Below are 11,807 nucleotides of genomic sequence, written 5' to 3' on the forward strand. Positions count from 1 at the left end.
TATGTTTAAACACAATACGCTCTAAGGAAGATGAGACCAAACAATTATGTAGCATAGAATCTGAAATTCTAAGCTTGCATTGAGGTTTTATATCTTTCCAAAAGCATCAAGAGCTTTAGTTTCTCATTGGCTTTATAAGCTGTTTTTTCCTTATGTCCAGGATAAAACTCAAGTTTTGCATGTTTCGTTTGACATCACACATTATTTTTTTTTTCTACATCATATAGCTCTAAATGAGTGACAAAAATCTCTATGCTATCATAACAATTTATTTTTTGTTTATGCTCCTGGATTTTTGTAAAGTTTATAAAAACAAACTGTTACAAATATTCCTAATGCTTTGCACAGTAACAAGTACATGAAAGCAACAGAATAATACTTTATCATGGTGTTTATTTTTGATCAAATTTTTATTGAAAGACACAAGCGTCATTGAGAGTCCAAAAATATCTTACATATAAAACAATCCAATAATTTCATCTCATCACCCAATGGACAAAAACCCTAAATCGGCTCTGCTGAGTTCAGTGTTCTGAATGGCAACAAAAGTAAACAAGTGAAGAACAGCACTGTGTTGACTCTCTCAAGAAAGTAAAAACTAAGGGACAACAGCAAAGAACATGGGGCACATTTGCTCTAATAGACTAAATGATCAGTGTAAGGACCAAATGCCTAATTGATCCGTTACTTTTCCATTTGATTCTTTTGAAATTGGTAAGATTTTCAGACAGAGGTTGGCATTAGACGAATTCCAGAAAAAAGGAAGGACAACCTTTGCATTGTCTCAAAAAAAGAAGAAAAACCTCCCCTTTTATAGTAGAAAGATGAAGCAAAGAGAGATGATGTAGAAAACAAAATGAGGAAGAAGAGGGGGTGTTAGTAGAGGGAATGGATATGAAAAATAAGACACGCCAGATCAAACAATCCCCACACGTCATTTATGTGGGATAGAATATAAATGATAAACAGCTTGAAATGGGTCTGTTGATACTTTGGATTTCTTGACAGCAAAGATGTTTTTAAAAACTAAACTCTGTGTAATAGAAAGAATTGAGTGGAGATCCCATTGTTATACTAATTTAATTGATAATAAGTGATGGGGTAGCTTTGAATATAAAGATGACATTGGTTTCTGACTATGGGATACTCTGATTGAGAATTGATACAAATGATGCGATTTAAGTGTAGATGAGATTGAACCCCCACTTGCTTTGAAAATGGACCAAATTTATAGATAAAAAGGAAGAAGGGATATTGAAAAAAGATTGTAAAAGTTAGAATGTTTAAAGCCTCAGTTATTATATACATCACCCAGATTATTTACGAATATTCAATCATGCTATTACCGTAGATCCTGGAATATAAGCCGACTCGGTATATTATCCGACCCCCTTCTCTACCTACAAAATTGCATGTATTTGCCGATGACCGGTATTTAAGCCGACCCCCTTCTCCAAGCAAAATTTTCTAAATTTCCTTAAAAGTGTCTCTTCAGGTATATTTATCATGTTTATCGGCGAGAATTTGAGACTGACGGCATTTTTGATGGAAACCAGGAAGTGATTGCGGAGAAGTTTGGTAAAATGAAACCTTTGTGTTGAAACTATATACGCAAATACGTTACATCGGCAGTTGGATTTCCGGAGACTCGTTATAAATTTGATTAACTTAAATACGCAATACAGTGGACCCTTGACTTACGAACTTAATTCGTTCGCGAAGGCTAACCCACAATGCGTTCCGAACCTCCCACAGCAACACTTACTTTTAACCTTTTCATAATAAAAAAGGGTTGTATAATGTGCATAATTTACCAAAACACCAATTATTTTTCTAATGTGCTAACCAAAAAGTGCCTAGCCTATCAGAAGTAGGCTAGATTAAGCTATGAGCATGGCGCTGCGATTGGTCACAGCAGCTCAGGGCTCTCCTTTTCAGTGCACTTTTTTGTTGTTTTTGTATTTTTTTTTTCCTTTGTGCACGATCGGTTCGGCGAACATCCGCTACACCCGTCAGAACCTTATAGATATCAGTGTCCAGAGCCAGACATCTGTTTCGAGTGTTTTTCATCACACGCACAACATCCCAGACAACGTAGCAAGACCAACAGGCTCTCCGTGGATTGTTGCCGGGTCTAGGAGACGACACAGACGAAGGAGGGAAAGAAAGCAGAAGCGGGGCCGCAGATCCGACGTTATGCTAAGGCTAAAAAAACAACCATACAAGCCCTATACAGAACTTTTTTTCTGCACTGAAGGAGCTGCATTTAATCTCATTGTTGATGTGTATAGAGACAATAAAAGGCATTCTATTCTAGAAACAACAATTTCATACTGTACTCAGCATTTAATTTGACATCTTTGGGCTGCAGGAAGGGAGGAGGAGGAGGAGAATGAAACGGAAGGTGGTTATTGTTTAGAAGGAGCCTCCTTATGCAAATCTTTTCTTTGTAAAATTGTCGAGATGGTGGATTTCGACATGCTGTACATATTAGCGAGATTGGTCACACGAACAGCACTCTCATATTTCCAGACAATTTCCATCTTCGTTTCAATTGTGATCACTTTCTTTACCTTCTCTTCCTTCCTTCCTTAGCAATTATGTGTCTTGCTTGCATGGTCTTAATGAATTATATATATATATATAGGTAAATCACTGCAATGACCGAAATTACATCCACAAACACATGTATCTGGGCTCCGACTGACGCTACTAACGCTCTCGGTTGTTTGTTTACAATTGCGCAAGCGGATACACGTGACCGCATCCGGGTCGTAACGCTAGATGTTGATCGTAAATCAAAACAAAAATTTTTATTTTAAACTTCCCGATAATTTATTATAAATTTAATTAATAAAATCAACAACTAAAACACTTTTTTGAATAAATTTATTTAATTTAAAGTACCGCATGCAAAGTTACTTCTTCATCTGAAAATGCCTCTGTGGTTTCATCATTATTTACTTCCGTATTCATCGGCAAAACTGGCATTGCGCTGGAAATCTTGAATCTGAAACGATACTCGTTGTATAAACCGACCCCCAAACTCCAAGCCAAAAATCTAGAAAATTCTCAGCTTATATAACGGGATCTACGGTAATACCCTTGTAAGAATTCCAGAATATTTTGGACTGGATAAACAAAGATAATGGTGTGATTCCTAACATTTTGTTTGACAATGTCATCTGTTGTCCGGGTTCTAGTGAGAGCTCTATTTAAACAGCTGAGAATGCACACTGGTGCTTAAATATTGTTCTGTCTTGACCTGTAATTCTTTATTTTGCCTTTTGAGCTCTTTGTCTTGTGCTCTTTAGCTTTTACAGGAAGGCATAGAAGTCAAGCTTCGTTGCAGATTGTTTCAGATATTTTGGTGGTTAGAGTTCTTTCTGGAAATGTACCTTTTACTTTACCTTCCTTTCAGGTGGTGTTCTTGGCAATGAGAGCTTAAGGACAGCCACACTTTGGCGTAGGATGTTTCCACTGATTGTATGACATATCCATGTCTTGGGGCTGATCAGACCCAGCCTCTTTGAAGCTCATTAATGCCTCAGTATGCCCATTAAAAGTTTCAGGTTAGTTGCTGGTCACTGTTAGCTTTTGTGGATGTGGAACCATTTTCTAATTTCCCCTTGTGGATAAATAAAGTACCATCTGTCTGTCTATCTATCATATTAAGCGTCAGTTAAGTTTATAATAAAGCCATTAGATTTTTAAGTTCAAAATAATCTATCCTAGAAAATGTAAGTTCTCCTAATACCTGATCAATTTGTTTTTATCAGATATACTGTAAGTCAAATGGCAAATAGAGCACTGAACTCTAGGGATGTCACAAGAGAACCTATTTTCAGTGTGAAGCTGATACCAGAATACTGAAAATTTAACAATACTAGTTTTTGTTTTTTTTTTTTTATTTTATTTTTTATAACATTATCACAGAGTGAAAGTTGGTACTGCACTGTTGCATGACTGCAAATACTTTGTATGGCACAATACATAAAAACATGAGTGAAAACTTCTCAATTTCAGTGCAAGATTGTGACAGTTGTGCTAATTTAATAAAAACAGTACACAAATTCACACATTGTCTTTTATTATTGCCAGTTTTATTGCATTGTAGAGCTCACTCAGATTCATATGTGTTTTGAAGGTGCATTGATTGATGGATTATGTGTGAGCAGTAATTGTTTAACTTGTGGTGTCACAAATTTCTAAGGGAAGATGAATTGTTGGTGAAATGAATCGCTTTTTGATACAATTTCCTACACAAACCCAATAAAGAAATTTATTCTCTGCTTTTAATAAGCACATCAAAAGATGTTGATCCTGCAAGGATCCATCCATTTTCTAACTGGCATATACAGTTCAGAGTCACAGTGGAACCACACACCTATCCAGTGTTGGCATTCAAGACATTTGTAGTAAGTAAAAATTGAGGTAAGTTTCAAATGAAATGGCTTTTTGGATTGTCTACAATGATAGTAAAATGAGCTGCTCTATTTAATACCAAAATAAAACATATTTAGTGTTTCAAGGCATCAAACTTACCTTCTTATTAATACAACATGTTGAACATTAACAGATGCATAATCACCAAAATATATAGTTAGCAGAATGGGCAAAATCACATGCTTCTTTGCTGAATTCAAATATGTAAACACTAGTCTCTCTTCAAGAACTAAATGAGTGACACAAATTTAAAGTTCATTAGTATAACTTCTCTAACACAGGATGAGAGCACTTATGTCATATATTTAAATGGTCAAATGTAATGTAATTTTAGCCACAATTAATTGACTTCAGGCAAGATGTGATGCCCCAGTGCTCGCAGTCTTGGCATCTTCCGTCTCCAGGGACTATAGCCACAACTGTGATAACCTAGGACAATGAGGACACAAATAAGTTGTCTTGTTGCAAAAGTGCATAGTGCATTTATTAAAAGTGATCCAAACACATTTGCCAAAGTGCATTTCTGAAATCTTCCGAAAAAAGATGCATAAAAATAACGTGTTCATGAAGATAGAATAAATATGTTTAAAACGCGGTAGAAAAACTGGAATTGTTACATTCCATTCCAGCAATTATCTCTTTCTCTCTCACATTTCCCCTGCTTACCCTATGGGTCTCCTCAACTATGCTCAGACAGTGATGAACTTGGTCATGTCTTCATCTCTTGTCCCAGCAACCACAGCAGGTCACTACTGGAATACTTGGAGCTGGACTCCAACATCTTGCCACCTACCTTCAGTTTGGCAGGACCCCGGTCAACTTGGTTGCTCCTGCTCCTCTTATTGCTCAACAGGAGTGACCCACCCATTTATTCCCCCCCATTGTGGAGCTACTCAACCACCTCTCCCATCCTCAGCATTTGCACGATTAACATGATTGTGCACTTTCACTTTTGGGTTTCTCTACTGCTACTCAGACTGTTGAGGAATGAATGGGTTCACTGCACTCGCACGTGAATGAGTATATAGCCAACTTCCCCATTATACACACTAAGGCTGCATGACCTTCCAGCAGTATATATGTATGCCTACAAAGCCAGAGCCACACTGTTTTTAAAAACCTTGCTCAAGCATTGACCCCAGATTTACTGCATCACACAAGGTCAGTCCAGTTAATTGTCCAATTCTGAATTTGTACACAGGCATAAGCAATAAGTCTTATTACTCATATCAGACACATTGAAAAAAGCACAACAAAGGCTGTTTAGAGGTGTTGTGAAATAACATTATAATATAAAATTGACAAGCTTGATTTTATACCGTAAGTTGAGACAAAATTAAAAAGGAGGGAGAGATTTGGATAATTAAAGAACCAGGAGTTTGTGACATTTGAAATTTGAATTACTTTCACCCACTTAAATATTACAGTTGCAAACCCAACAGACTGATTGGCTGGCAGACCAGATTATAAAAGCATGCTCTTACTCTAACAGCTGTAAAGAGTTTGTTTAAAACAAAATATCCTAAATAACAGTATCTTGAAATTCACTAATATAGCACATTACATTGTTTGAATTTTACTTTTTGTATTCGGTTTAAGCAAAATTTTTTAGGTAACGAAGAGAAACTGTCACAATATTATTTACCTGCATAGGTAAGGTAAATCTGGTAGTCCTTGATGATATTATTGTTTACAAATCCTATACTGAAAATCTCTCTACGCGTAACATCCTCCACTTATTGTTACACTGGGATAATACCCTTGTCTATTACAAATTAAAGCCTTCTATTGTATTTTTATATTTATGAATGCCAATACAAGTTTACTTAAATATGTCTATAATTACTTGAGAGATATACTGTACCATTATTTTAAAGCTGCTGCTACTGTATTTATATATTTTGAATTCTCTTACAGAAAAAGGTAGTATAGATAAATTAATTGAGGAGCTTTTAGTAAAATGAATGGGATTTTTATTTTTGCCATTGTATTGAATAGGTATTGAGCATAATGATATTCCACTGGTATTTTTATTAGAGTCAATAATCTTGGTATTGTGACATCCTTCCTGGCATCTAGGTGCGGAGTATACTAGACTTTATTCTGTTCGGTAACTTAGTAATAACTTTCTAGTCTTTTGACCACCATGGAATGGGTGTTGAAGAGAGAGGAGAAAATATATAGTCTTTTTTTTTTTTTAAAGTAGGCTCTACTTTTGTGTCCCATGTGAGTTGTCTGAGCAGAAGAAAAAAAAAAACTTGTGTGCCACTGTATGCTTAAGCGGGTTTCCAGTTTCCTCCCACTGAGGCTTTCGAAAAAGCTTGAAGAGAAGCAATGGAATTCAACAGTTCAAATAGGGAACTAAAGTACTGTTTGTGGTAGTTTTCTTGTAGGATAAGGTAGCGATTACAAAATAAATTAGAAGACATAAAAAATAACAATAAGCTTAGCCTGAGATTCAACCATTCATTTCTACATCTCTTTTTAGTGTGTTTATTTCTGTTAGTGTATTTAGTGGACTGGAGGTTTTCCATGGCATTAATGAACCATACATAAAACACCACTCGTTACAGGTTATCCTTATACAGTCAATCCTCAACTTTCTTACATTTAATGTTGTTAAGCAAAGTTGAAATGTTGATGACATGAATGTTAATACATTGAACTGATGGGAAGTAGGAAATTGGGTTCCTGCAACCAACAAAAATTGTAATTGTTCAATAGAGATTGCTCAAAATACACTTTTCTATATATAATTCTTTATAACAAAACATTGTTTTCTGATAATTTGCAGTTTTCATAACACAGTAACCATAGAAAAGACCCGTGAAATGCAACTTGCAAAACACTTTTCCTCATTAATCATTCTTTAGAGTTCTGTGACGCTTTGTGCTAACATCTCAAAAAACAAAAAAAAAAAAAAAATTGCTGTTGTCAAGACGCCAAGACTCTTGAGGTCTTGACAACAACACCTCCAGCACTGTTCTTTATGGCTGGTGGATGACATTGGAGATTGCGAATAATGCACTGGCTTGAAATGGTCCGTTATCAGCATCTGCTTCGTGTGCTGCTTGTGATCCTTAGGGGCTTCAGAGTACAGAAGCATGGCATAGGTGAGTTGTTTTGTATTTTATTTATTAAGATTAATTGACTATAGGTAAATTTTGTCTAATTGTACACAGGCAATAACAAAGCCATTAACACACACAAGATACTCAAAAATGTTTAAGAAGATTTCTGAAATAATTGATTCATGTAAGACTAAGAAGATTGATTTCATATAGAAAGCCTTAACATTTGTAGAAATGTAAAAAAAAGAATGGACAGGTTTGGACAACTAAAGCAGCAGGAATGTGTGACATTTGTAATTTGAATTAATTTGAGTCCTCTCTTAAATATTATTCTTTAGTAGGTTGTATAACCAGCCAATGACACAAAGATACATCTTGCAACTGCAAATGTTACAAATCAGATTTTAAAAGCATATTTTTAGAAAAACAGCTTTAAAATGATTAAGTGAATATCTTCTGAAATATCTTGGAATTCACTAATACAATATAGTACAGATACAATAATGTTCAAATTTTTATTTTTTATATTGTTTTTAAGCAGTATTTTTCAGTAACTGGAGAGAATAAGACAATAAGACTTTATTGTTAAACTGGGGACATCCCCATGTCTGTCGCACATTCAGATTCATGCCTTGCAATGTATTTTGCTATTTACAAGTGCCAGTATCAGTTTACTTAAATGATAGCTGGGTAACTACTTGATGTATATGTCATTTTATCAAAGCTATTGCTATTGTTAGCACTTCACATATTTTGTGTTCTGCAGTACAGTATTACAAGAGAAGGCACAATATTGTTCACTTGTATAAGTGAACTTTTGTAAAAGGAAGTTAAGTGAAATTTTTGTTTTTTTGCTTTATTGACTAAGTAACAATGATCGTAAAATTTTACTGCTATTGATAATAAATAAATTCTGGAATTGTGACATCCCTACTGTTTGTGTGTGTGTGTGTATGCATGTATATTTATATATACATTTGTAATGTATATCTATATTAATAATTTCTATCTTGTACCTAATTATGAATCCATGCTTTTAGGAATTGTTCTGAGATGTAGGTGTTTCAGTATCTTTTTGTAGTGGGAGTGATGTGAAATCAGGGCCAACTGGCATTGCTGCTTCTGTTGTCCATTAAAGTGTATTCTGCTTTAGCATCAGTTAAAGCTTGCCATTTTTTAAAGTGTGTGTGTGTATTGTATTTTTGTTTGTAACTTTCCTTTCAACAGTTAAGTCCAAATGCTATACCACTTTGAATAGGCATCCCTGCACCAGTGATAGTCATAAGGCCCCACCTTAGGTGGAATATAGGGAAAGCTCTACAACTACCAGCCACCCTTATCAGCACAAATGGATTACACCAGTACTAAGGTTATGTCTGTAGCCAGTTGGATATAAATAAAAACAGACTACAGTATATCCATTCATAATTTAATGCAAACAACTCTCTCCTAACTTAATGGATTCTCCTCTAAGATATTTAAGCGCAAAAGATCCCATGGTAAGCTTGGTGCTTAGCCACGGACAACTTGAAGACACACACGTCTTGTTATATTGGGACAAGATCCTCCACTTCTCTAAGTTTGCATAACACAACTTTAAATGTGTGAGAGCTAGCTATCTTGTTGAATTGCTTTGGAGTTTCAGGCTTTTCTTAGTAAATTAACTTTTTTTCTGTGGTGTCATATTCTTTATTATGATCAGTAGGAGAGGGAACCGGTAATTCCAATCAGGATGGAAAAGGTAATTTTTGCATGGCTTAGCTACTGAACAATAATGAATATTAGATTTTTTAACACTGTAATCCTTGAATATGAAATTCAGTGTTTTCCGGACTATCTATAAGTTGGTAATCAGTAATACTAGGAAGTTTTGCCCCCTGCTCGCTTTGCTTGCCCACCCTCTTCCCCATTGGGGTGGGGTGCTGTGCGCCCAGCCACTTCACGTGTCTGCCACTTGCGTTGTAAAAGTGGGGGGGGGTCAGCAGAACACACGTTAAGGAGATGCGGTTGGATCAGCTGCCATCTTGCTGCTGCCAAGCTGCGTGTTCTGCTTGTTGGGCTGCGTGTCGATCATTTAAAAGCTTATGGAGCAGCTGTCCTTTTGTCTCACTGCCTTGTCTCAAGGGATGTTCAAGTATCTCCGAGAAACTCACGTATTGTCTCCTTCCAAGCCTTTTTTATATAAGAAAGAGATATACAGTACAATAGAATGCAGTTAAGTTTTTAGAGAGATGGCAGTTTTATTCTATTTCCTTATTGCGCATTACTAAAAATAATTCCCTCCCTTTTTTGTCTTTCAGCCACCATTGGTACAAGCAATATTTAATGTTGATCCTGATGAAGTACGCTCCTTGATATTCAAGAAAGAAGATGTGAATGTCCAGGTAATTTTAAAATTTCTTAATCGGATATGTAAATTTTATGGAATTCAAAGTAAAACAAAAGCTGTTTCTTCTACAGATATTAAAAGTCCCATGTTTTTTGCTTTTTAAATGTACTTTAATTAAGTACGATATTGTAAGATAGGATCCTGCCATAATGCTTCATATAATTCAATGGACATAAAGTGCAGAAAATGAAGTATGCTCAAAGCAGATGTTTATTTTTTTATTCTGAAATGGTTTCCACAAACTCTGTACATGTTCTATTCAGCTGCTCCTGAAAAGCGTCCATGTGATCCTGTTGTACTCCATGATGTACACTCCTACTGACCCACTACTTGGCTGTATTAGCAGTGAACCTAGAGCTTTGAGGTAAAGGCACAAATAATAAAATTTATACAGCCACTGATCATCAGGCTCATGTTGATAAAATAGTGCACAACTTGTCTGATGGAGCTCTTTACAGTAAAACAAGGTCTGTAATTATTTCAGTCAAAGATTGTCAGAATCAATTATTCCCATGCATATGAGTCATTTGTGTCTGTGCTTTTTTCATTATTCTTTTAGGAATGTGCTACATTTTAATTATACAGTATATTACTACATGCATTTAGTTCTCAGCCAGATCACTGTCTATGTGGTGTTTACATATTCTCTCCATTTTACCTATACTATCCAGTTACTAAACCCCTAAATAAGTATGAGTGGATATTTTCTTAGGCTTTAGCTTTCTGAGATCCTGACAAATGTATGTTTATACCAAATAAACAGTTATTGGCTCCTGCCTTCAAATAATAATATTGTGAATTTTCTTTTTTAAGAAAAGAATTAAATATTGACTCATGGTAGTTTGTTACTTCTTTAATTTATAGTAGTAAAATGTGTGAGTGATTATTGGTATTATGTAGCATCCAAGGGTAAGGATGCCCAGCAAAGGAACAGGGCCTCACTTTCTGTTTGATGCTGCAAAGACAGTCTCTCTTCAACCTTGTACTTAACTTATGTGGTTCCAAATAATGGATCTCTGGATGGATGAAATATAGTTGAACTCATTTGTAATTAATATTGCCTCGGTTACATAAAAACAAAAGACGTTTACAGTATGAGCAGCAGTGGGTGAAGTATGAAACAACTGGACAGAAAACCAGTCTTCCCAAGGGTATGCTCAGTTTTCTTACTTATAAACTGCATTATGGTGCTGTCTTAACAATTAAGTCAAACCCCCATTCTCCCTCCTTATATACGGTTATGGGACATGGTCTAGTGAAAGGTAGTGTTAAGTGTGTATTTTGACAGCTGTAGCAAACTGCAGACACCATTGTAAAAGTTTGAAGCATTACTAAGAATATATAGGTTGCTTCTTGATAGTTCTTTTTTCTTTTGATGTTTGTTAAAAGTGTGGCATTGCCTTCTTTTATAGTTGCTAATCGTAATTGTTTAGCGCCATATGTCCACGCACACACGTGAGTGCATGTGTATATTTATATGTGTGTGTATATATATATACAGTGGTGTAAAAAACTATTTTCCCCCTTCCTGATTTCTTATTCTTTTGCATGTTTGTCACACAAAATGTTTCTGATCATCAAACACATTTAACCATTAGTCAAATATAACACAAGTAAACACAAAATGCAGTTTTTAAATGATGGTTTTTATTATTTAGGAGAAAAATCCAAACCTACATGGCCCTGTGTGAAAAGTAATTGCCCCTGAACCTAATAACTGGTTGGGCCACCCTTAGCAGCAATAACTGCAATCAAGCGCTTATGTATAACTTGCAATGAGTCTTTTACAGCGCTTTGGAGGAATTTTGGCCCACTCATCTTTGCAGAATTGTTGTAATTCAGCTTTATTTGAGGGTTTTCTAGCATGAACCGCCTTTTTAAGATCATGCCATAGCATCTCA

The 11,807-nt window shown here is 35.5% G+C and overlaps 1 protein-coding gene across 2 annotated transcripts in view; it reads left to right on the forward strand.

Annotated features, from left to right (window-relative positions):
• ankrd28b (ankyrin repeat domain 28b) overlaps positions 1-11,807 on the forward strand; it is a 146,095-nt gene that overhangs the window by 61,684 nt on the left and 72,604 nt on the right. For both annotated transcript variants that reach the window (XM_039736424.1, XM_039736423.1), the window contains exon 2: positions 9,818-9,901. In XM_039736424.1, the coding sequence (XP_039592358.1) occupies positions 9,818-9,901 (84 nt within the window). The remainder of the gene's footprint in view (positions 1-9,817; positions 9,902-11,807) is intronic.

This window comes from Polypterus senegalus, chromosome 15, assembly GCF_016835505.1.
Source record: "Polypterus senegalus isolate Bchr_013 chromosome 15, ASM1683550v1, whole genome shotgun sequence".
Taxonomy (NCBI): Eukaryota; Metazoa; Chordata; class Cladistia; order Polypteriformes; family Polypteridae; genus Polypterus; species Polypterus senegalus.